The following is a 26,855-nucleotide window of genomic DNA, read 5'->3' on the forward strand; positions in this document are numbered from 1 at the left end:
ATTCACTGGGACTAAATTAGAGATTGCGGCTTGAAAAAGCCACCGACGTTAGCTCGGATTAATTATTCGGGCAAGAAAACGTGTGTGTGTGTGTGTGTGTGTGTGTGTGTGTGACCTGTTTGAAGGTGTGCAGCACTTCCTGTCTCTGGCTGAAGTGTCTGAAAAGAAGCTGCAGAGCTCCAGACACCAGAGGCGGGTAGTCGTGCATGGTGAGGTGGATCAGAACCCGCAGAAACATGCGACCTCCTTCGTCGTCCACCTCCAGGATGCTGTTGCCCTTCCTGTGCACGTACACGCGCACCCACACAATTAGACACGTGGCTCATTTTAGACACGCCACACTGGAATATGGAGTGAAATTCCTGCCAAAACTCCAGAAACACACAAACTTGTTTGTACTCACACCCAACGATTTGCAAGTAAAAAAACAAAAAACAATTGTATTCAATTAAGGAAGCGATTCGCAAGTAGAAAAACAAAAACACATTTTCTTGAATTAAAAAAGGGAGTCACAAGAAGAAAACTGCATGTACAAAAATGATTTCAAAGTATAGAACAATTTTCTGCAATTACAAAAAAAATATTTGCAAGTATAAAAACTATTTTCTTTCATTAAAAATACAATTCGCAAGAAGAACTTTTTTTTCTTCAATTAAAAAAATGATTCGCAAGAAAAAAACAACACATTTTCTTAAATTAAAATAGGGAGTCACAATTTTTTTTCTGCAAGTAAAATAAATTATTTGCAATTATAAAAACAATTTTATTCAATTAAAAAATGTTTGCAAGCAAAATAAAACATTTTCTTCAATTAAAATAGGGAGTCAGAAGAAAATTAAGACGATTCGCAAGTAAAAAACAAAACAAAAATTTCAATTAAAAAAATATTTTAAGCAAAAAATACACATTTTCTTAAATTAAATAGTCACAAGAAAAAAACTATTTTCTGCAAGTAAAAAAAATATTTCTAAGTATAAAACAATTTTCTGCAATTAAAAAAAACACATTTTCTTAAATAAAAATGAGTCACAATTTTTTTTTCTGCAAGTAAAATAAATGATTTGCAATTATAAAAACTATTTTCTTCAATTAAAAAATTATTTGCAAGCAAAATAAAACATTTTCTTCAATTAAAATAGGGAGTCAGAATAAAATTAAGACGATTCGCAAGTAAAAAACAAACAATTTTTTTCAATTAAAAAATTATTTTTTTAACCAAAAAATACACATTTTCTTAAATTAAATAGTCACAAGAAAAAAAACTACTTTCTGCAAGTAAAAAAAATATTTCTAAGTATAAAACAATTTTCTGCAATTAAAAACTAGAAAAAAACAAATTTCAGCAAGTAAAAACATGATTTCCAAGTATAGAACAATTTTCTGCAATTAAAATAAATGATTTGCAAGTAAAAAATACATTTTCTTAAGATAAAAAAAATGAGTAACAAGTATAAAAAATAGTTTTCTTCAATTAAAAAACAATTCACAAGTAGATAAGACAATTTTATTCAATTGAAAAAAACAATTCACAAGCATGAAAACAATTTTCTGCAATAAAAAAAACAATTTGCAAGCATAAAATCTATTTTCTGCAAGTAAAAAAGCAATTTGCAAGTATAAAAACAAGTGTCTTTAAAAAAAAAAAAACGATTCGCAAGAATAAAAACAATTCTGTGCAAATAAAACAAATGATTTGCAAATATAAAAACTATTTTCTTCAATTTAAAAAAGATTCGCAAATATGAAAAATATTTTTGGAAATCAAAAAAAAAAAAGATTCACAGCTATAGAAACTAATTTTCTTAAAAATAGTTTTTTCTGCAACTAAAAGAATGATCCACAATATAAAAACAATTAGGGAAATTTCCAGGTTAACTTACAGGTCGCGCTGGTTTCCCCGTTTTACCCCTGCTTCTTCTTCATTGTTATTTTTGGCGGACGGCATCATGCGCAAATAACAGTGGGTCTGGCGGACTTAAATTGACTCAGCAGCACCACCTGTGGTTGTAGAGCGCCAATTACGAGTGCTCCGAGTAAAAGTGTGTGGATGGTGCAGGGTGGAATATTGCTTGAAAATTGTTTTTTCAATTGATGAAAATTGTTGTTATACTTGTGAACATTTTTTTTTAATTGAAGAAAATTGTTTTTCCATCCATCCATCCATTTTCTACCGCTTATTCCCTTTGGGGTCGCGGGGGGCGCTGGAGCCTATCTCAGCTACAATCGGGCGGAAGGCGGGGTACACCCTAGACAAGTCGCCACCTCATCGCAGGGCCAACACAGATAGACAGACAACATTCACACTCACATCCACACACTAGGGCCAATTTAGTGTTGCCAATCAACTTATCCCCAGGTGCATGTCTTTGGAGGTGGGAGGAAGCCGGAGTACCCGGAGGGAACCCACGCAGTCACGGGGAGGACATGCAAACTCCACACAGAAAGATCCCGAGGCCGGGATTGAACCCAAGACTACTCAGGACCTTCGTATTGTGAGGCAGATGCACTAACCCCTCTGCCACCGTGAAGAAAATTGTTTTTATACTTGCAAATTATTTTTTCCCCATCTATCCATTTCCTACCGCTTGTCCCTCTCGTGAGTAAAAACATGTTTGTGTATTTGTGGAGTTTTTTCCCTGCATAGTGGGACGTACCCGACGCCAAACATGGCCTCGGCCTGCTCTCCTATGTGCTGCAGGTTGATGGCGGCTGCAGGAAGAGACGCACGTTATGTTGTTGCACTTAGCCCCTCCCCTTTAGCGTTGGCTTGGTCACGCACCTGCTTGCTCCATGCTGGTGGTGGCGTCGGCGTCGGCCAGCGGGTAAATGTCCACAAACTCCTTCTTGAAGATGGACAGCAAGAAGGACAGACGGTAGTCCAGACGCACGTTCAGGATGAACTGGCGAGGGCGAGAGAGGATGTTGGTGACGAATACAGGAAACAGGGGGAGGGGTGTTCTCACTCACCTGTAGGATCTCCAGAATCTTCAGCTTGGTGTCCATCACGGTCAGGTCTATCTTGTCGATACTGTCTTTAGTCGCCCGCTGTCCGTCCATGCCCAGCCCCGCCCCCCGGGAACCTGGCCCACCAAATAAGGACTGCTTCCTGTTCAGGACCATCGTGGTCATTATCTGGCCCATGCCGTGGATGGAGCGCTTCACGTTCTTCCCTACAGACGGACGAGACTTTTCACAATAAAAGCGCGAGACGACTATTCATTTGTGCATTTGTCAAAACCTGAGGCGTCCTCGTGCAACACGGCGCTACTTTGCGAGGGGTTGGGCCTGCAGTCAATGATGCCCAGCAGCGTCCTGGTAAGTCGCAGCAGCTCAAAGAAACTGTAGAAGCCAAAGTAAATGAGATGGCGGGCCAGGCTCACCACCTGGACAGGAAACAGGAGGCAAGTCAAGAGAAGGGAGGGGGAGGAAACGATGGCAGGCGGCGCTTACACTGAAAAAAGCCTCTTACCCAAAAATGAGTTGCTCATTGAAAAACATCCCAAAAATGGTGCGTAATTTTGAAACCCAGAAATTGAGTGAAAATAATACCCTTATTACCCAAAAGATGTGTTGCTCTTTATAAAAAATAACTCTAAAACTAGCAACCCAAAAATGAGTTACTCATTGAAAAACAACCCAAAAATGGTGCGTCTTTTTTTTTTAAACCCAGAAATTGAGTTAATACAATACCCCTATAACCCAAAAAGTGTTGCTCTTCATAAAAATAACTCCAAAATTTAACTCAACACTAGCAACACAAAAATGAGTTACTCATTGAAAAACAACCCAAGAATGGTGCGTACATTTTTTTAAAAAAAAACAGAAATTGAGTTTAAATAATACCCTTATTACCCAAAAGATGTGTTGCTCTTCATAAAAAAATAACTCCAAAGTTTAACTCAACACTATCAAACCACAAATGAGTTACTCATTGAAAAACAACCCAAAAATGGTGCGTAATCCAAAAATGTAGTTAAAATAATACTCTTTTAACCCCAAAAATGTGTTGCTCTTTATAAAAAACAACTCCAAAATTGAATTCAACATTAGCAACCCAAAAATGAATTACTCATTGAAAAACAACCCAAAAAAAGGTGCGTCATTTTTTTGAAAACCCAGAAATTTAGTTAAAATAATGCCCTTATAACCCAAAAATGTGTTGCTCTTTACAAAAACTCCAAAATTTAACTCAACATTAACAACCCAAAAATGAGTTACTGATTGAAAAGCAACCCAAAAATAGTGTGTAATTTTTTGGAAAACCCAGAAATTGAGTTAAAATAATACCCTTATAACCCAAAAGATGTGTTGCTCTTCATAAAAAAATAACTCCAAAGTTTAACTCAACACTATCAAACCACAAATGAGTTACTCATTGAAAAACAACCCAAAAATGGTGTGTAATCCAAAAATGAAGTTAAAATAATACTCTTTTAACCCCAAAAATGTGTTGCTCTTTATAAAAATAACTCCAAATTGTAACTCAACACTATCAACCCAAAATGAGATACTCATTGAAAAACAACCCAAAAATGGTGCGTAATATTGAAAACCCAGAAATTTAGTTAAAATAATACCCTTATAACCCCAAAAATGTGTTGCTCTTTACAAAAAACAACTCCAAAATTTAATTCAACATTAGCAATCCAAAAATGAGTTACTCATTGAAAAACAACCCAAAAAAAGGTGCGTAATTTTTTTGAAAACCCAGAAATTTAGTTAAAATAATACCCTTATAACCCAAAAGATGTGTTGCTCTTTATAAAAAATAACTCCAAAATGTAACTCAACACTTTCAACCCAAAATGAAATACTCATTGAAAAAAAAATAAAATAAAATGGTGCGTAATATTGAAAACCCAGAAATTTTGTTAAAATAATGCCCTTATAACCCAAAAAATGTGTTGCTCTTTATAAAAAACTCCAAAATTTAACTCAACATTAGCAACCCAAAAATGAGTTACTCATTGAAAAACAACCCAAAAATGGTGCGTAATTTTTTTGAAAACCCAGAAATTGAGTTAAAATAATACCCTAACCCAAAAAATATGTTGCTCTTTATAAAAATAACTCCAAAATTTAACTCAACACTAGCAACCCAAAAATGAGTTACTCATTGAAAAACAACCCAAAAATGGTGCGTAATTTTGAAAACCCAGAAATTGAGTTAAAATAATACCCTTATAACCCAAAAAATGTGTAGCTCTTTATAAAATAACTCCAAAATATAACTCAACTCTAGTAACCCAAAAATGAGTTACCGGTACTCATTATAAAACAACCCAAAAATGGTGCGTAATTTTGAAAACCCAGAAATGTAGTTAAAATAATACCCGTATAACCCAAAAGATGTGTTGCTCTTTATAAAAATAACTCCAAAATGTAACTCAACACTAGCACCCCAAAAATGAGTTACTCATTGAAAAACAACCCAAAGATGGTGCTTTTTTTTTTTTTGAAAACCCAGAAATTGACTTAAAATAATACCCTTATAACCCAAAAAATGTGTTGCTCTTTACAAAAATAACTACAAAATTTAACTCAACACTATCAACGCAAAAATGAGATACTCATTGAAAAACAACCCAAAAATGGTGCGTAATTTTGAAACCCAGAAATTGAGTGAAAATAATACCCTTATAACCCAAAAGATGTGTTGCTCTTTATAAAAAATAACTCTAAAACTAGCAACCCAAAAATGAGTTACTCATTGAAAAATAACCCAAAAATTATGCGTCTTTTTTTTTTAAACCCAGAAATTGAGTTAATACAATACCCCTATAACCCAAAAAGTGTTGCTCTTTATAATAATAACTCCAAATTTTAACTCAACACTAGCAACCCAAAAACGAGTTACTCATTGAAAAACAACCCAAGAATGGTGTGTACATTTTTTTTTTAAAACCCAGAAATTGAGTTTAAATAATACCCTTATTACCCAAAAGATGTGTTGCTCTTCATAAAAAAATAACTCCAAAATGTAACTCAACACTTTCAACCCAAAATGAGATACTCATTGAAAAAAATAAAATGGTGCGTAATATTGAAAACCCAGAAATGTTGTTAAAATAATGCCCTTATAACCCAAAAAATGTGTTGCTCTTTATAAAAAACTCCAAAATTTAACTCAACATTAGCAACCCAAAAATGAGTTACTCATTGAAAAACAACCCAAAAATGGTGCGTAATCCAAAAATGTAGTTAAAATAATACTCTTTTAACCCCAAAAATGTGTTGCTCTTTATAAAAAACAACTCCAAAATCGAATTCAACATTAGCAACCCAAAAATGAGTTACTCATTGAAAAACAACCCAAAAAAAGGTGCGTAATTTTTTTGAAAACCCAGAAATTTAGTTAAAATAATGCCCTTATAACCCAAAAATGTGTTGCTCTTTATAAAAACTCCAAAATTTAACTCAACATTAACAACCCAAAAATGAGTTACTGATTGAAAAGCAACCCAAAAATAGTGAGTAATTTTTTTGAAAACCCAGAAATTGAGTTAAAATAATACCCTTATAACCCAAAAGATGTGTTGCTCTTTATAAAAAAATAACTCCAAAATGTAACTCAACACTTTCAACCCAAAATGAGATACTCATTGAAAAAAATAAAATGGTGCGTAATATTGAAAACCCAGAAATGTTGTTAAAATAATGCCCTTATAACCCAAAAAATGTGTTGCTCTTTATAAAAAACTCCAAAATTTAACTCAACATTAGCAACCCAAAAATGAGTTACTCATTGAAAAACAACCCAAAAATGGTGCGTCATTTTTTTGAAAACCCAGAAATTGAGTTAAAATAATACCCTAACCCAAAAAATGTGTTGCTTTTTATAAAAATAATTCCAAAATTTAACTCAACACTAGCAACCCAAAAATGAGTTACTCATTGAAAAACAACCCAAAAATGGTGCGTAATTTTGAAAACCCAGAAATTGAGTTAAAATAATACCTTTATAACCCAAAAAATGTGTAGCTCTTTATAAAATAACTCCAAAATGTAACTCAACACCAGCAACCCAAAAATGAGTTACCGGTACTCATTATAAAACAACCCAAAAATGGTGCGTAATTTTGAAAACCCAGAAATGTAGTTAAAATAATGCCCTTATAACCCAAAAGATGTGTTGCTCTTTATAAAAATAACTCCAAAATGTAACTCAACACTAGCACCCCAAAAATGAGTTACTTATTGAAAAACAACCCAACGATGGTGCTTTTTTTTTTTTAAACCCAGAAATTGAGTTAAAATAATACCCTTATAACCCAAAAAATGTGTTGCTCTTTACAAAAATAACTACAAAATTTAACTCAACACTATCAATGCAAAAATGAGATACTCATTGAAAAACAACCCAAAAATGGTGCGTAATTTTGAAAATCCCTATATTTTGTTAAAATAGACCCTTATAACCCAAAAAATGTGTAGCTCTTTATAAAATAACTCCAAAATGTAACTCAACACTATCAATCAATCAATGTTTATTTATATAGCCCTAAATCACAAGTGTCTCAAAGGGCTGCACAAGCCACAACGACATCCTCGGTACAGAGCCCACATAAGGGCAAGAAAAAAACTCACCCCAGTGGGACGTCTATGTGAATGACTATGAGAAACCTTGGAGAGGACCGCATATGTGGGTAACCCCCCCTCTCTCTATATATATATATATATATATATATATATATATATATATATATATATATATATATATATATATATATTAGGGGTGTAACGGTACACAAAAATTTCGGTTCGGTACGTACCTCGGTTTAGAGGTCACGGTTCGGTTCATTTTCGGTACAGTAAGAAAACAACAAAATATACATTTTTTGGTTATTTATTTACCAAATTTGTAAACAATGGCTTTATCCTTTTAACATTGAGAACACTATAATAATTCTGCCCACGTTAATCAACATTAAACTGCCTCAAGTTGTTGCTCAGATTAAATAAAATTACAAAACTTTTCTTCTACATATAAAAAGTATAACATTAAACAGTTTCAAGTCAACTCATCATGCTTAATTTATTACAGCATTTGGGAGGCCTGTAGTTGATTTTTATTATGTAAACATTATATTTTTTTTAACATGTGATAGCAGGGACCCTGCCATTCAAAACTAGGCTGATACATTACAATTAATCATTAGTAATGCATTAAATGTAACTATAGCTGAAAAAATAGTACAATAGAAATAGGAGAGACTATTCATCCCTGAACACCACGGAGTTCATGTAGGCTTAATGATGCAGTTACATTACACACACACACACCGCAAAATGAGCTAAAGTTACGCTAAAAGCTAATTAGCCTTCACCTCAAGCCAGGCCTGCGAGCGAGCTGAGCTGCAGTTTGTTTCTAGAAGGTCAACGGGCTCATAGTGATGTTACTAGTAGTTGACTGGGAGGTGTTTATTATAATTTGGGGAGAGTCCGCTGCCTGATGATCACCTGCTAAACACCTATCTGCTAACCCCACCGCAGAAGCACTGACTACGTGCGCTCTGAATACGCACTGCTGATTGGTTGTTACCGCTATGATTGTAACTAGGGATGTCCGATAATGGCTTTTTGCCGATATTCGATATTGTCCAACTCTTGAATTACCGATACCAACATCAACCGATACCGATATCAACCGATATATGCAGTCGTGGAATTAACACATTATTATGCCTAATTTGGACAACCAGGTATGGTGAAGATAAGGTACTTTTTAAAAAAATTAATGAAATAAGATAAATCAATTAAAAACATTTTCTTGAATAAAAATGAAAGTAAAACAATATAAAAACAGTTACATAGAAACTAGTAATTAATGAAAATGAGTAAAATTAACTGTTAAAGGTTAGTACTATTAGTGGACCAGCAGCACGCACAATCATGTGTGCTTACGGACTGTATCCCTTGCAGACTGTATTGATATATATTGATATATAATGTAGGAACCAGAATATTAATAACAGAAAGAAACAACCCTTTTGTGTGAATGAGTGTAAATGGGGGAGGGAGGTTTTTTTGGGTTGGTGCACTAATGGTAAGTGTAATTTGTGTTTTTTATGTTGATTTAATAATAAAAAAATAAATAAAAAAAACGATAATAAAAAAACGATACCGATAAATTCCGATATTACATTTTAAAGCATTTATCGGCCGAAAATATCGGCATGCTGATATTATCGGACATCCCTAGTTGTAACCAATCAGATGGTTGTGTGTGTGGGACAATGCTGGGTGCTGTGTCGGAGACAGAGGCAGAAAGCAGAGCAGCTTGTTAAGACTTTAGCTTAGGCGGCTACTTAATATGTTTGTGTGGAAACTCGTTCGGTACACCTCTGAACCGAACCGGAACCCCCCGTACCGAAACGGTTCAATACAAATACACGTACCATTACACCCCTACTAGCAACCCATAAATTGGGTTACCAAAATAACCCAGCATTTTTTGAGTGTGTACAGACCTCGTACGTCAGCTTGTTCTTCTCCTCGTTGTGAAAGGGCAGCTCCTCGTTGAGTACGTTGTTGAGATACTCCTCCATGAAAACCATTGTGTTGGAGAAGCGGTTCTTCTTGTTGTCTCTGCTGTCGTCCATGTTGGAGTCGTAACTGAAGCAGAAGGTCAGACGTGTTTCGCAGGCTTCCAGCAAGCGACGCCACATTGTTTCAGACCACTGACTCTTTGATGGTGATAGAGGTGGGGATCTCGGTCCACAGGCGGGCAAACTTGACCGGCGTGACCAGTTCTTGCGGGTCTCGGTCCACGTGGGCGTGCAGCATCAGGCGGCAGAAGGAGGCGCGCAGGTCAAAGGGCAGCGTCTCGTCCATCATGCACAAGAAGATGAGCTCCACGTCCAGCTGCTTGGAGATCTCGTCGATGGCCAGGTACTGGCGGTCCAAGCACATCCTGGCAAAGAGCTTCAGCTGGTACCTGAGGAGACCAGGGAAAAACATCAACAACTACAGACCCCTGACCACAGGTGGTCTTGGACTGGTCCATTAGTGTACACAGCTCAGCACACCTGTGTGAAGTTGGCCCCTCTTATCATTGCACATGTTCAAATAACACTGCCATTCAGGTTTTTTAAATATTCTAAAATACATTTTCTGACGAGTGATGTCATCCAGCCCCCCCCCCCCCTCCCACCTTGTCAAAATCTCCCCAAACTGGTCCCATTCGTTTGTGCTGCAAATGTTTTTGTCAAACTATTATAGTTTTTATGTTATTAACTCGAAACCAGTAAAGTTGTCACGTTGTGTAAATGGTAAATAAAAACAGAATACAATGATTTGCAAATCCTTTTCAACTTATATTCAATTGAATAGACTGCAAAGACAAGATATTTACTGTTCCCACTGAGAAACTTTTTTTTTTTTTTGTGCAAATAATCATGAACTCACAATTTAATGGCAGCAACACATTGCAAAAAAGTTGTCCCAGGGGCATTTTTACCACTGTGTTACATGGCCTTTCCTTTTAACAACACTCAGTAAACATTTGGGAACTAAGGGGACACATTTTTGAAGTGGAATTCTTTCCCATTCTTGCTTGATGTACAGCTTAAGTTGTTCAACAGTTTGGGTCTCCGTTGTGCTATTTTAGGCTTCATGATGCGATGGGAGACAGGTCTGGACTACAGGCAGGCCAGTCTAGTACCCGCACTCTTTTACTATGAAGCCACGTTGTTGTAACCCGTGCAGAATGTGACTTGGCGTTGTCTTGCCTAAATAAGCAGGGGCGTCCATGAAAAAGATCTTGCTTGGATGGCAACATATGTTGCTCCAAAACTTGTATGTACCTTTCAGCATTAATGGTGCCTTCACAGATGTGTAAGTTACACATGTCTTGGGCACTAATACACCCCCATACCATCACAGATGCTGGCTTTTCAACTTTACACATAAAGCAGTCATGATGGTTCTTTTCCTCTTTGGTCCGGAGGACACGACGTCCAGTTTCCAAAAACAATTTGAATTGCGGACTCGTCAGACCACAGAACACTTTTACACTTTGCATTAGTCCATCTTAGATGAGCTCGGGCCCAGCAAAGCCAGCGGCATTTCTGGGTGTTGTTGATAAATGGCTTTGGCTTTGCATAGTAGAGTTTAAACTTGCACTTAGAGATGTAGCGACCAACTATAGTTACTGACAGTGGTTTTCTGAACTGTTAATGAGCCCATGTGGTGATATTCTTTACACACCGATGACGCTTTTTGATGCAGTACCGCCTGAGGGATCCAAGGTCACGGCCTTGCCGCTTACGTGCAGGGATCGCTCCAGATTTTCTGAACCTTTTGATGATATTACGGACCATAAATGGTGAATTCCCTAAATTCCTTGCTATAGCTGGTTGAGAAATGTTGTTCTTAAAACAATTTGCTCACACATTTGTTGACAATGTGGCGACCCTCGCCCAATCCTTGTTTGTGAACGACTGAGCATTTCATGGAAGCTGCTTTTAAACCCAATCATGGCACCCACCTGTTCCCAATTAGCCTGTTCACCTGTGGGATTTCAAAATAAGTGTTTGATGAGCATTCCTCAACTTTCTCAGTCTTTTTTGCCACTTGTGCCAGCTTTTTTGAAACATGTTGCTGGCATCAAATTCCAAATGAGCTAACATTTGTAAAAAACAAAGTTTCTCAGCTGGAACATTAAATATCTTGTCTTTGCAGTCTATTCAATCAAATATAAGTTGAAAAGGATTTGCAAATGATTGTATTCTGTTTTTATTTGCATTTACACAACGTGACAACTTCACTGCTTTTGGGTTTTGTAATATATATTGTGATAGACACACAATTGTTATCAATAAAAAATGCATTTGATTAAACGTTTGATTATATATACGTATATATATATATATATATACACGTATATATATATATATACGTATATATATATATATATACGTATATATATATATATATACGTATATATATATATATATATATATATATATATATATATATATATACGTATATATATACGTATATATATATATATATATACGTATATATATACGTATATATATATATATATATATATACATATATATATACACACATATATATATACATATATATATATATATACACACATACATACATACATACATATATATATATATATATATATATATATATATATACATACACACATATATATATATACATACATACATACATAAATACAATACAATACATATATATATATATATATATATATATATATATATATATATATATATATATATATATATATATATATATTGGTTGGAAAGCCAGGTTGACTCCATGAACAAAGGCACCCGCGCTCTGAGAACCTAACAGAACAGGAAGTGATAAGTGAGTAATGGGTGAGACATACTAACTGCCAATTCCGTAACAGTATCAAGTGTCCTGCATTGGTTGTTTTCATACAACTCAGTTTTTGACTGACCCTTTGTTTGATGATGAAAACCGAGGTAGCACTTCGACTTTATTTGTACCAACGGCTCTACGGTAGGTTTGTTAAACAACGATACCATCTACTTATGTTCACAAACTATTTCAACTTTGGTTACATTCAGTTGCAGATTTGTCACATTGACCTTTGCATGACCTGCACTACAACAATGAACTCGTTAAATGGAACATTTCGCCCACGCCAAAATCATCTGATATCATCTTCATAAACCAGGAAGTAGCCTAACTTATTCTTACTAAATATGGCCCTGGCAGAGGTCTAATCCTTCTGAGTGTTCTTGTCAGAGACAAACATGACTCATCATTCAAGATAGGTATCTTTTAGGGTTGTCCCGATACCAATATTTTGGTACCGGTACCAATACCAAAATGTATTTCGATACTTTTCTATATAAAGAGGTCCACAAAAAAATGCGTTATTGGCTTTATTCGAACAAAAAATCTTAGGGTACATTAAACATATGTTTATTATTGCAATTTAGTCCTTAAATAAAATAGTGAACATACTAGACAACTTGTCTTTTAGTAGTAAGTAAACAAACAAAGACTCCTAATTAGTCTGCTGACGTTTTCAGTAACATGTTGTGTCATTTATCCACCTATTATTTTGTCTACATTATGAGGGACAAACTGTAAAAATTGATAAATCTACTTGTTCATTTACTGTTAATATCTGCTTATTTTCTGTTTCAACATGTTCTATCTACACTTCTGTTAAAATGTAATAATCACTTATTCTTCTCTTCTTTGATACTTTACATTAGTTTTGGATGATACCACAAATTTAGGTATCGATCTGATACCAAGTAGTTACTAAAAACCCCATTTCCATTAGTTGGGAAATTGTGTTAGATGTAAATATAAACGGAATACACTGACTTGCAAATCATTTTCAACCCATATTCAGTTGAATATGCTACAAAGACAACATATTTGATGTTCAAACTTTTTTTGTTGTTGCAAATAATCATTAACTTTAGAATTTGATGCCAGCAACACGTGACAAAGAAGTTGGGAAAGGTGGCAACAAATACTGATAAAGTTGAGGAATGCTCATCAAACACTTATTTGGAACATCCCACAGGTGTGCAGGCTAATTGGGAACAGGTGGGTGCCATGATTGGGTATAAAAGTAGATACCATGAAATGCTCAGTCATTCACAAACAAGGATGGGGCGAGGGTCACCACTTTGTCAACAAATGTGTGAGGAAATTGTTGAACAGTTTAAGAAAAATCTTTCTCAACCAGCTATTGCAAGGAATTTAGGGATTTCACCATCTACGGTCCGTAATATCATCAAAGGGTTCAGAGAATCTGGAGAAATCACTGCACGTAAGCAGCTAAGCCCGTGACCCTCAATCCCTCAGGCTGTACTGCATCAACAAGCGACATCAGTGTGTAAAGGATATCACCACATGGGCTCAGGAACACTTCAGAAACCCACTGTCAGTAACTACAGTTGGTCGCTACATCTGTAAGTGCAAGTTAAAACTCTCCTATGCAAGGTGAAAAACGTTTATCAACAACACCCAGAAATGCAGTCGGCTTCACTGGGCCTGAGCTCATCTAAGATGGACTGATACAAAGTGGAAAAGTGTTCTGTGGTCTGACGAGTCCACAATTCGAATTGTTTTTGGAAACTGTGGACGTCGTGTCCTCCGGACCAAAGAGGAAACGAACCATTCGGATTGTTATAGGCACAAAGTGTAAAAGCCAGCATCTGTGATGGTATGGGGGTGTATTAGTGCCCAAGACATGGGTAACTTACACATCTGTGAAGGCGCCATTAATGCTGAAAGGTACATACAGGTTTTGGAGCAACATATGTTGCCATCCAAGCAACGTTACCATGGACGCCCCTGCTTATTTCAGCAAGACAATGCCAAGCCACGTGTTACATCAACATGGCTTCATAGTAAAAGAGTGCGGGTACTAGACTGGCCTGCCCGTAGTCCAGACCTGTCTCTCATTGAAAATGTGTGGTTCATTATGAAGCCTTAAATAGCACAACGGAGACCCTCGGACTGTAGAACAACTTAAGCTGTACATCAATTAAGAATGGGAAAGAATTCCACCTGAGAAGCTTCAAAAATGTGTCTCCTCAGTTCCCAAACGTTTACTGAGTGTTGTTAAAAGGAAAGGCCATGTAACACAGTGGTGAACATGCCCTTTCCCAACTACTTTGGCACGTGTTGCAACCATGAAATTCTAAGTTAATTATTATTTGCAAAAAAAAATAAAGTTTATCAGTTTGAACATCAAATATCTTGTCTTTGTAGTGCATTCAATTGAATATGGGTTGAAAAGGATTTGCAAATCATTGTATTCCATTTATATTTACATCTAACACAATTTCCCAACTCATATGGAAACGGGGTTTGTAGATCATACATTGGTCATATTCAAAGTCCTCATGTGTCCAGGGACGTATTTACTGAGTTTATAAACATAGTATGAATTTTTAAAAAAAGGAAAAAAGGTTTTGTGACGATAAAAAATATTGATGTAATATAGTAGTATCGACTAGATGCGCTCTTGTACTTGGTATCATTACAGTGGATGCAGGTGTAGATCCACCCATGGCATTTGTTTACATTCAGGGGTGCTAGCTTCCTATTAGCGGTTAGCTATCGCATCCTCCTACGGTGTGTAGTGAAGCATGTTTAGCTATTCCTTGTCCGCCAGTGATAATGATACGTGTAAGAAACTTACTTTGCCGCCATGGAGGCGAGGATTAGTGATTAAGAAGTAGCTAAAACACTGCAGACTGCGGATGGATGTTCTCTGCTAGCTAGCTAGCCATGTCTTAAAGCACCTCTTCCTGAGGGCGTTTCAGCGTTATAACTTCCCCTTTATCTTTACTTTTTAGACCAATATGCGTCCATTCTCCATTTTCTGTCTACACACTGTGTCTGCTTGGAAGTACTCCGTGTGTGTGCTCCTCTGCTCGTAAAACCAGCAACTTCACGACGTGCGGTCATGCCCGGGAACCGGTACTTTTCAAACGGTACCGTTTTTGATTCATTAGTACCGCGATACTATACTAGTACCGGTATACCGTACAGCCCTAGTATCTTTCATATTTCAACCGATACGGTACCAGGGAATAGATACCGGCACACAACGGTACCAATTTTTGGTATGTTTGTGTGTGTTTGTGTGGTAATAGATGTTCATTAGTTTAACAATAAAATACATTTAATATGTTACCCTGAGCTTATGATAACTGTACTGTACAGTTGCTATATCTCGTTTATTCACACTTTTGAGTCTCATCCGTAAGTATGCGTTCATTTGGTTTGTCTTAGGTGTGTTGCCGAATTTAGGAAGTGGTCTTTGGTAATTTGACAACCATCCCTAGAAAGCATTTCAGCACCAATGGCTTGGAATAACCTACAGTCGAATATTAAACTTCAAACCCTTGTTACATTAAATGAGTTTAAAGCTTCTGTGAAAGGACTGCAGTCTACCTTGTCTGTATGCACAAGTGTCACGTCAGCAAGTTTTAATGTTGTAAATGTGATGTTCTATGTGTTGTTTACTGTTATTAATGTAACCTTGCTGCTGCCCTCTTGGCCAGGTCTCCCTTGGAAAAGAGATCTCTGATCTCAATGGGATTTTTACCTAGTTAAATAAAGGCTAAATAAAATAAAATAAAATATCCAATATGTTATGTACCTGTAGTAGGTGAGAACGTTCTCATCATGGGCGTTGCCTTGTCTGGCCTCCTGAGCAAGCTGCCTGATGCTCTTCTCCTGCTTCTCATTGGTCTTGTCGGCCCACACCAGCCACACCTACAGCACATCAAAGACACGACATGATGATGGAAGTATGTCATTGTACTTCATGTTGGGCTCAAATAAGGACAAATCGGTGCTGTGTCTCAAATCGTACACATTTCCGGCGTTGTTGTTGTTGTTTCCCGATGAGGAGATGCTGCTCCCGTTTTTGGTTGAAGTAAAGTCTGAATGTCATTAAAACAGTTAGCGCCATCTTATGACACTTCTTCCACTCCCGTCCTTGCACGCTACACCGCTACAACAAAGATGACGGGGAGAAGACGCTGTCGAAGGTGAGCCACGTAAATAAGACCGCCCACAAAACGGCGCATCCTGAAGCGACTGTCAGAAAGCGACTTGAAGATGGTCTGTAAAACATCATCTATGCAACATTTTGACCAAAGAACCACCATTACATGTTATGTAGTCCACAAGGAAGTGTTTTACATTTAGAAAAAAATCATAATATGACCCCTTTAAAGGCCTACTGAAATGCGATTTTCTTATTTAAACGGGGATAGCAGGTCCATTCTATGTGTCATACTTGATCATTTCGCGATATTGCCATATTTTTGCTGAAAGGATTTAGTAGAGAACATCGACGATAAAGTTCGCAACATTTGGTCGCTGATAAAAAAGCCTTGCCTGTACCGGAAGTAGCAGACGATATGCGCGTGACGTCACAGGTTGTGGAGCTCCTCACATCTGCACATTGTTTACAATCATGGCCACCAGCAGCGAGAGCGATTCGGACCGAGAAAGCGACAATTTCCCCATTAATTTGAGCGAGGATGAAAGATTTGTGGATGAGGAAAGTGAGAGTGAAGGACTAGAGGGCAGTGGGAGCGATTCAGATAGGGAAGATGCTGTGAGAGGCGGGTGGGACCTGATATTCAGCTGGGAATGACTAAAACAGTAAATAAACACAAGACATATATATACTCTATTAGCCACAACACAACCAGGCTTATATTTAATATGCCACAAATTAATCCCGCATAACAAACACCTCCGCCCTCCCGTCCATATAACCCGCCAATACAACTCAAACACCTGCACAACACACTCAATCTCACAGCCCAAAGTACCGTTCACCTCCCCAAAGTTCATACAGCACATATATTTCCCCAAAGTCCCCAAAGTTACGTACGTGACATGCACATAGCGGCACGCACGTACGGGCAAGCGATCAAATGTTTGGAAACCGCAGTTGCATGCGTACTCACGGCACTGTGTCTGCGTATCTAACTCAAAGTCCTCCTGGTAAGAGTCTCTGTTGTCCCAGTTCTCCACAGGCCAATGGTAAAGCTTGACTGTCATCTTCCGGGAATGTAAACAATGAAACACCGGCTGCAATACACCGCTTCCCACCTACAGCTTTCTTCTTTGCTGTCTCCATTGTTCATTGAACAAATTGCAAAAGATTCACCAACACAGATATCCAGAATACTGTGGAATTTTGCGATGAAAACAGACGACTTAATAGCTGGCCACCATGCTGTCCCAAAATGTCCTCTACAATCCGTGACGTCACGCGCAGGCATCATCATACCGAGACGTTTTCAGCAGGACATTTTGCGCGTAATTTAAAATTGCACTTCAGTAAGCTAACCCGGCCGTACTGGCATGTGTTGCAATGTTAAGATTTCATCATTGATGTATAAACTATCAGACTGCGTGGTTGGTAGTAGTGGGTTTCAGTAGGCCTTTAATGCGCCTTATAATCCGGTGCGCCTTTTGTATGTAAATAGACCTGACTATGAATTGAATTGAAGTATTTATTTCAAACCTGCACAGTACTACAACAACACTTTTTTTTTTTTTTTTTTTTACATTTTGGCAGAGACATTTATGCAAGGCTTGAAAAGGGGTCGGATGAAGCAGATGCTTATAGTATCCCAACCCCTCTCACTCATTCCACATTTAACATAAACAATATAATACAAGAACAATACTATACAAACAAAAACAAGAAAAGCTCCTGTACACTAACAATACAATAGTACCACTGTTACTATGAGACAAGACAAGACAAGACAAGACGAAACAAAACACACACACACACACACACACACACACACACACACACACACACACACACACACACACACACACACACACACACACACACACACAGGCCCAAACACTCTCTGACCATACACCTCTCCCCCATCGCTCTGTGCTGAGGGCATCACTCTCTTTCCTCCTCGTACTTCTTCAGTACTTCTTTTTTAAACAGTCTTTTAAATTGAATCATGTTAGAACAGGTTTTTAACTCGTCCCCTAAATTGTTCCACAGACTGACTCCACGCACTGAAATGCACATTGATTTTAAAGTTGTTCTAAATTCAGGCAAATATAATTTGTTGTTTCCTCTTAGATCAGGGGTGTCAAACTCAAATACAGAGTGGGCCAAAATGTAAAACTGAACAAAGCCGCGGGCCAAGGTTGAACAAATTAACCTTTTAATAGGGACCCAAACAAGTTTTGCATTGAATATTGAACAAGCAAGGCTTATATAACTTTATAGTGACATGCAAAATCGAGTTTCAAATAATTATAATAATAATTAAAAAATATCAATGGCATATCAAATAAAATTTAAATAAAAATTGAATGCCTCTTTTCTATTTGCAGCCTTCTGAGGTAAATATCAACATTAAATTTTTCCACAGGCTAATAATACATTTGAACATAAAATAACAATAATGAATGAATCAAACATTCAAGCCTTGAAGTAGCAAGAGAAAGTGCATGAATAAAACGTTAATTATTGCTCAGTTTGCTACACTGATTTGCTTTAACACTGAATATGGAACAAGCAACGCTTATACAACTTAATAGTGCAAAATCAACTTTAAAAAAACAAACGAAAAAACATCAATGGTATATTACATTTTTTTTTAAATGAAAAAATGTAATGCCTCTTTTCTATTTGCAGCCTTCTGAGGTAAATATCAATATTAACTTGGTGGGCGTGGGCGGGGTTTGGTGGTAGCGGGGGTGTATATTGTAGCGTCTCGGAAGAGTTAGTGCTGCAAGGGGTTCTGGGTATTTGTTCTGTTGTGTTTCTGTTGTGTTACGGTGCGGATGTTCTCCCAAAATGTGTTTGTCATTCTTGTTTGGTGTGGGTTCACAGTGTGGCGCATATTTGTAACAGTGTTAAAGTTGTTTATACGGCCACCCTCAGTGTGACCTATATGGCTATTGATCAAGTATGCCTTGCATTCACTTGTGTGTGTGAAAAGCTGCATGTAATATGTGACTGGACCGGCACAATGTTTGTATGGAGGAAAAGCTGACGTAACGACAGGTTGTAGAGGACGTTGAAGGCAGTGCCTTTAAGACACGCCCCTATAATAATGTTGACCGGGAGAAATTCGGGAGAATGGTTGCCCCGGGAGATTTTCGGGAGGGGCACTCAAATTCGGTATTCTCCCGGGAAAATCGGGAGGGTTGGCAAGTATGAGTATTAGGGGTGTATGCTGTATAATACCGGCGGGCCAGCTCCAATGTTAATTTGATATTGCCTCAAGGGCCAAATGAAATTACACGGCAGGCCAAATTTGGCCCGTGGGCCAGAGTTTGACACCCATGTCTTAGACTGTAACTATGGTGAGCATCTCTATCCTGGAATAGGTTCTGTATATTGGATGGTAGAGAGTTTTGGGATGCCCTAAACATAATTTGAGCAGTTTTAAAGTTGATCACATCGTGAAGTTTAAGTTGCTTTACTTCATGAATAGTGGATTTGAATGATGTCTGTAGTGAACATTGGACACAATCCTAATGGCCTTTTTCTGCTCATTGGCAGTGCGCCTTTTACTTTTAATCCGGTGCGCCCTATGGTCTGAAAAATACGGTACTGACATCTGAGGCAGGCATTCCACACATTTTATTTCGATCATATTTTTTTGATATTCCATTAAAAAAAAGCGGAAGTGATATTTTGACATGAAAATTAATATATAAAAACGCACACCTACTCCCCAACCCCGTCCCGCGCCTTCGCCGCTGCACCCCCCCCCCCGTGGTATGATGGACAATGGTGGCTGCAGCTTCGTACCTGACGCCCGCCCCCCTCACCCCCCCCGCCCCCCCTCGCTGCAAGTCTCGACTGTTGTATGTCGTAATATATGCTCTCATGTGCTTACGTTGCTTGAGGGTTTTTTTTATCTCTCGTCTCATACTGAGCCCCCCCCCAATAGGAGCTTAATGTGGGAGTTTTTTTTTCTCCTCCCTGCCCCCCAATGATTACCTTTACTTCCTACCTCTTTACGGGACGTCGCTTGGTGGCGACCCATCAGTCTTCCTGTTCTGTCTACACCACAGGTGTCAAACTCAAGGCCCGGAAGCCAGAAAAAGCATGGAAATATGTGTAAATAAAGTACCTTATCTTTCCTTAATAAATGTATTACAAAAATAAATGTACTGCGTACAATTAAGTTAAAGTTAAAGTACCAATGATTGTCTCACACACACACTAGGTGTGGCGAAATTATTCTCTGCATTTGACCCATCACCCTTGATCACCCCCTGGGAGGTGAGGGGAGCAGTGGGCAGCAGCGGTGGCCGCGCCCGGGAATAATTTTTGGTGATTCAACCCCCAATTCCAACCCTTGATGCTGAGTGCCAAGCAGGGAGGTAATGGGTTCCATTTTTATAGTCTTTGGTATGACTCGGCCGGGGTTTAACATTAATTTTCACTTTAATCATCTCTAATAAAACAAAATATTATATCATCATACATTTCAAAACAATGTTATTGTTCAAATAAAGAAAAATACCTAAATATCGGCTTGACTTGTGATTTCAAAGCAAGTAATCCAACAAACTGTTCATGTAAACATTTTACAGTAAAATTATTTTACAGTAAAATCCACTTTCAATATAGAGTAATAATACACTATGAAACACAACAACCGTAGATTTTACAGTATAAAAAACTTGCATGAATTTTTACGTAAAAAAAACCCAGTGGTACCGTTTTTCCATTCCATTTAATTTAATTCCATGTATTTATTTTTATTTTATATGCTGTAAAAAAAATAAAAAAAATAAAAATATTACGGTAAACAGGCACAATGACCACAATGAAAAAGACTGAAAAAATTTCCGGGGGTCTGGTTTTGGTCTGGTCCTGGTTTTTCACCAATTTAACATGCTAAAATTAACAAAGACAGCACCATTTGAAGAAAATATTTTAGTGTTTAAAGACATGAAAACATTACTAGAACATACATAACCCAATTATCCTAATGAATCACTGTATATGGTTCAGTCCCAACAGTATTTAGTCACTAATATTTACATCTTGTGTTCATTTCACATCCACAGGTGTCACATTGATCAGTGTTATTATCTACAGGAAAATAGGATATAGGATATACATTTATGAAAATAATTAAACATGTTTAGTATTGTTTACTCATATTTGAAAATAGGAAATAATAAAAATGGGAGGACACTGACATATTGCTTGAAACAATGTGAAAATATTTACCTTCAAGATTGTTACACCACTGACAATATTGTTTCAAGAGACTACATAAGAACTTAATATTACAAAATAGTATTATATGCAAATTTATTTCAAATAAATTGTTAACTGGAATCAATAATGCGACTCTTTGAATTTCTGTAATTTCATAGTATATTTTCACGTGGCTTTTTATTTTTAGAAAAAAACATTTATATTTCGCAAAGCAATAATTGGTTAATATTTAAAACAAACATGCGTATTTCGCAAGCAAATATTTTTGAGCTTACCTCATTATTAACAACCCTGTCTGCAACTGAAGTGGGTTGTTTGGGTGGATCTTTCCTCTCGATGTCTACGGCAGTTGTCGATGTAAACAAAGGATGAAGTCCGTAAGGTTTGCTCACTTTCAGTTGACATCCAAAAGTACCAGCTAGTGAAAAGTTTGTTTTCCTTGCATCAAGTTGTTTCATATGTTTTTGGCGTTTCGCATGTACTTCCAAAGCCTTGAAACCTTGTGATCCATAGTCAATATTATCATGACACCACGTGCACAAAACCTTTCCGGGACGATCGATTTTCCGAATAAAATCACCGAACAAAGTCGTAACTTCCTTTTTCCCAACAGTATCAGTGATTTCCCTTTCCATCCAGTCCCATCGAAACTTATTTTTGACATGTTTATCAATATCTTTTACTCGTAAAGCGTCCTTTCTCTCGTGAACCGCCATCGTTTACATATGGAAAATGGCGGTAATAACCATTATGAATGATGACGTTATTAACGTCATCATTCATAACAGATGTCCTGATTGGTCACAAAGAACATATCGACCAATCAACTACGGCGTAATATAAACTACGTCTCCAATCTTGATTTAGGGTCGGAAAAAAAAACGGAAAAACGGGAGATAATTTTTCTTTTCCCCCCGAGATTAAAAAAGACGGAATTCCGACTTTAGACGGAAAAATCACATGCCTGGGTAAAACTGTGCCGACTGAGCTGCTAGTTATATACAGTACAATCTAAAGATTTGGTTTTGTACAGCAAAAGATCGCCAATTACCGTATTTTTCGGACTATAAGTCGCAGTTTTTTTTCATTGTTTGGCCGGGGGTGAAACTTATACTCAGGAACTACTTATGTGTGAAATTATTAACACATTACCGTAAAATATCAAATAATATTATTTAGCTCATTCACCTAAGAGACTAGACCAGGGGTCGGCAACCCAAAATGTTAAAAGAGCCATATTGGACCAAAAATACAAAAACAAATCTGTCTGGAGCCGCAAAAAATTAAAAGCCATATTACATGCAGATAGTGTGTCATAAGATATAAATTGAATTAAGAGGGCTTAAAGGAAACTAAATGACCTCAAATATAGCTACAAATGAGGCATAATGATGTAATATGTACATATAGCTAGCCTAAATAGCATGTTAGCATCGATTAGCTTGCAGTCATGCAGTGACCAAATATGTCTGATTAGCACTCCACACAAGTCAATAACATCAACAAAACTCACCTTTGTGCATTCACGCACAACGTTAAAAGTTTGGTGGACAAAACGAGACAGAAAAAGAAGTGGCATAAAACACGTCCTAGAAAGTCGGAGAAAGTTATACATGTAAACTAACTTTGGTGAGTTCAAGGACCGCCAAAATTAGTAGGACAAAACGGTGCTCGCCAAACACTCGAATCAGTGAAGCATGTTTAATAAACAGTGTGCTTTATAAAAATTAGGGAGGTTTGTGTCATGTTTGTCCTCCTACAGAAACCATATTAAAACAAAACAATGTTTTTTTTTCCCCGTCATCTTTTTCCATTTTTCATATATTTTTAAAAAAGCTTCAGAGAGCCACTAGGGCGGCACTAAAGAGCCGCATGCGGCTCTAGAGACCCCCGGACTAGATGTATAAGATTTCATGGGATTTAGCGATTAGGAGTGACAGATTGTTTGGTAAACATATAGCATGTTCTATATGTTATAGTTATTTGAATGACTCTTACCATAATATGTTACGTTAACATACCAGGCACGTTCTCAGTTGGTTATTTATGCCTCATATAACGTACACTTATTCAGCCTGTTGTTCACTATTCTTTATTTATTTTTAAATTGCCTTTCAAATGTCTATTCTTGGTGTTGGGTTTTATCAAATAAATTTCCCCAAAAAATGCGACTTATACTCCAGTGCGACTTATATGTTTTTTTTCCTTCTTTATTATGCATTTTCGGCAGGTGCGACTTATACTCCGGTGCGACTTATACTCCGAAAAATACGGTATACACGTTTTATATATACACATTTATATTCATACTGTATATTATTCACTGTTAAAATCGGCCCTCTGAGGGCAACCATAACTGCGATGTGGCCCTCAATGAAAAGCAGTTTGACATGCCTGGTCTACACCTTATTAATGTACGTCTGTTCTCGGACGGTTTGTACAAAATACTCATTTTGCTGTACTTCTTAAGTGCAATGACAATAACCTTGAATCAATCTTTTATATCTATCTCCTGCTCACTTGTCTTTTTAGTTGTAAGAGCAGGAAGAACTTCACTTGGAGAAAGATTAACATCTGCTAAACCTGATGGTTTGATTAGTTGCTGTCAGGAAAAAAAAAAAAAAGACATACCTCGTCTTCGTCTCCGTAGTCGTCCATTCCCATGTACTGTGTAGAAATTTCGCCGGGGGCCACGTCTTTTGGCAGGCGACGCCTGAACACAAACAAATTGAGCACCGAGACAATGAAGTAGATCATAGGATTTCTGAGACGTGTTTGCAGCCATTCGTGTCTTGACATGTTCAGAAGACATCTTTTTTCAGTGACTGGATGTAGCGTGAATGGGTTAGAAGTAGGGATGTCCGATAATATCGGGCTGCCAATATCATCGGCCGATAAATGCTTTGAAATGTAATATCGGAAATTATCGGTATCGGTTTCTTAATTATCGGTATCTGTTTCTAAAAGTAAAATGTATGACGTTTTAAAACGCCGCTGTGTACGCGGACGTAGGGAGAGGTACAGAGTGCCAATAAACCTTAAAGGCATTTCCTTTGCGTGCCGTACGAGTCACAAAATATCTACCGGCTGTTCTCAACATGAATTAATGCAAGGCATACTTGATCAACAGCCATACAGGTCACACTGAGGGTGACCGTATAAACAACTTTAACACTGTTACAAATATGCGCCACACTGTGAACCCACACCAAACAAGAATGACAAACACATTTCGGGAGAACATCCGCACTGTAACACAACATAAACACAACAGAACAAATACCCAGAATCCCTTGCAGTACTAACTCTTCCGGGACGCTACAATATAAACCCCCCCGCTACTCCCTACCCCGACCCACCCCGCCCACCTCAACCTCCTCATAGTCTCTCTCAGGGAGAGCATGTCCCAAATTCCAAGCTGCTGTTTGGATAGATAGATAGTACTTTATTGATTCCTTCAGGAGAGTTCCCTCAGGAAAATTAAAATTCCAGCAGCAGTGTACAGAATTGAGATCGAATTTAAAAAGTAAAAAGTAAATAATGGGGGTATAAATGGAAACAGAATAGAAAAATATTACAATAAGAATACAAATAAAAGGCAACAATGAGAATAAAAATATAACAGTAAAATAAGAACAAGAGAAACTAGGCAGTAGTGACCATGTTATGAAAAAGTATTGCACTGTTATTGTTTTGAGGCATGTTAAAAAAAATAATGCACTTTGTGACTTCAATAATAAATATGGCAGTGCCATGTTGGCATTTTTTTTCCCATAACTTGAGTTGATTTATTTTGGAAAACCTTGTTACATTGTTTAATGCATCCAGCGGGGCATCACAACAAAATTAGGCATAATAATGTGTTAATTCCACGACTGTATATATCGGTATCGGTTGATATCGGTATCGGTAATTAAGAGTTGGGGAATATCGGATATCGGTAAAAAAGCCATTATCGGACATCTCTAGTTAGAAGACGTATTAGTGAAAGCTCTCATGAGAAATGTTTAACAAACATAGACTGAGACCAGAGCCTCACTCTGTCTTGATGAGGATGTCCTGGTTTTTGGGGTCCAACACACATTTGCAGATGAGCTCCTGAGTGACGGGGATGGCCACGTTGTTGGACACACACAGGTCAGACAGGTAGTCAAGAAACCTGCAAACACACACAAACTGAGCACGCTCGTAACACTCCAAGCCCCGCCTCTCACCGCCGCCAAAACGTACCGGGGCTCTCGGTTCTTGCGGACGAGGCTGACGAAGGTCTCCACCTCGGTCTTGGTGATGTGCTTCTCCAGCAGCTTGCGGTTGTTGTGCAGCAGCGCGGTGATGGTGTCCTCCGCCAGGATGTCGTAACCGATCTGACCCTGCATCAAACCAAACTGCTTGGCGATGTGCTCCTAGGGGAGGAGCCAAAGAAAAGTGGACATGTTACGCTCTACTCATGCATTCATGTTATAGAATACAGTGGAACCTCAATATACGAACTTAACTGGCTGTTGAACGGGGTTCGTAAATGGAAAAGTTTGTATAGTGAAACTGAGTTCCCCATGAGAAACCATTTAAATATGAATAATTGTTTCCAATCTCAACAAAAATCCATATTCTAGCGAAGCTTTGTACACAATATAAAGTGCTATACAGTACTGCAGGGGTCGCCAACCCTCTGGTTGTTGAACAGAGTTCGTAAAAAGTTTTTATAGTGAAGCCGAGTTCACCATTTAAATGTGGTTTTCGCTTACTGCGGGGTAGTTTTCCCAGAAAGGCAAAAGGACGACTCTGGACAGGACTTGCAGGTAGGAACATGATTTAATTTTAAGAAAACAATCAACGAGGTACAAAACAGAAAACAACCCGAAGACCAGCGTGCCTATCGCACGCGGAAGCTAAGGCAAAAACCTAGGACGTGAAACTATAGACATGAACCTCACAAAACTGTGGCATGAAACAAACACGAAACCGTGGCATGAAACAACTAGCATTAACTATGGCATAGAACAAACACGAAACTGTGGCATGAAACCAATAGCATTAACTATGGCATAGAACAAACACGAAACTGTAGCATGAAACCAATAGCATTAACTATGGCATAGAACAAACA

General features: G+C 37.6%; 1 protein-coding gene across 1 annotated transcript in view; it reads right to left on the reverse strand.

Moving 5' to 3' along the window:
* Positions 1-26,855, reverse strand: part of itpr3 (inositol 1,4,5-trisphosphate receptor, type 3) — a 152,268-nt gene that overhangs the window by 71,067 nt on the left and 54,346 nt on the right. Inside the window, exons 16-26 of the mRNA XM_061924344.1 lie at positions 25,979-26,151; positions 25,788-25,907; positions 24,380-24,461; positions 16,154-16,269; positions 9,686-9,937; positions 9,471-9,615; positions 3,239-3,383; positions 2,968-3,170; positions 2,780-2,900; positions 2,655-2,709; positions 116-281 (exon numbers count right to left, since the gene is read on the reverse strand). Of these exons, the coding sequence (XP_061780328.1) occupies positions 116-281; positions 2,655-2,709; positions 2,780-2,900; positions 2,968-3,170; positions 3,239-3,383; positions 9,471-9,615; positions 9,686-9,937; positions 16,154-16,269; positions 24,380-24,461; positions 25,788-25,907; positions 25,979-26,151 (1,578 nt within the window). The remainder of the gene's footprint in view (positions 1-115; positions 282-2,654; positions 2,710-2,779; positions 2,901-2,967; positions 3,171-3,238; positions 3,384-9,470; positions 9,616-9,685; positions 9,938-16,153; positions 16,270-24,379; positions 24,462-25,787; positions 25,908-25,978; positions 26,152-26,855) is intronic.

This window comes from Nerophis lumbriciformis, linkage group LG01 (genome assembly GCF_033978685.3).
Source record: "Nerophis lumbriciformis linkage group LG01, RoL_Nlum_v2.1, whole genome shotgun sequence".
In the NCBI taxonomy this organism is placed as follows: Eukaryota; Metazoa; Chordata; class Actinopteri; order Syngnathiformes; family Syngnathidae; genus Nerophis; species Nerophis lumbriciformis.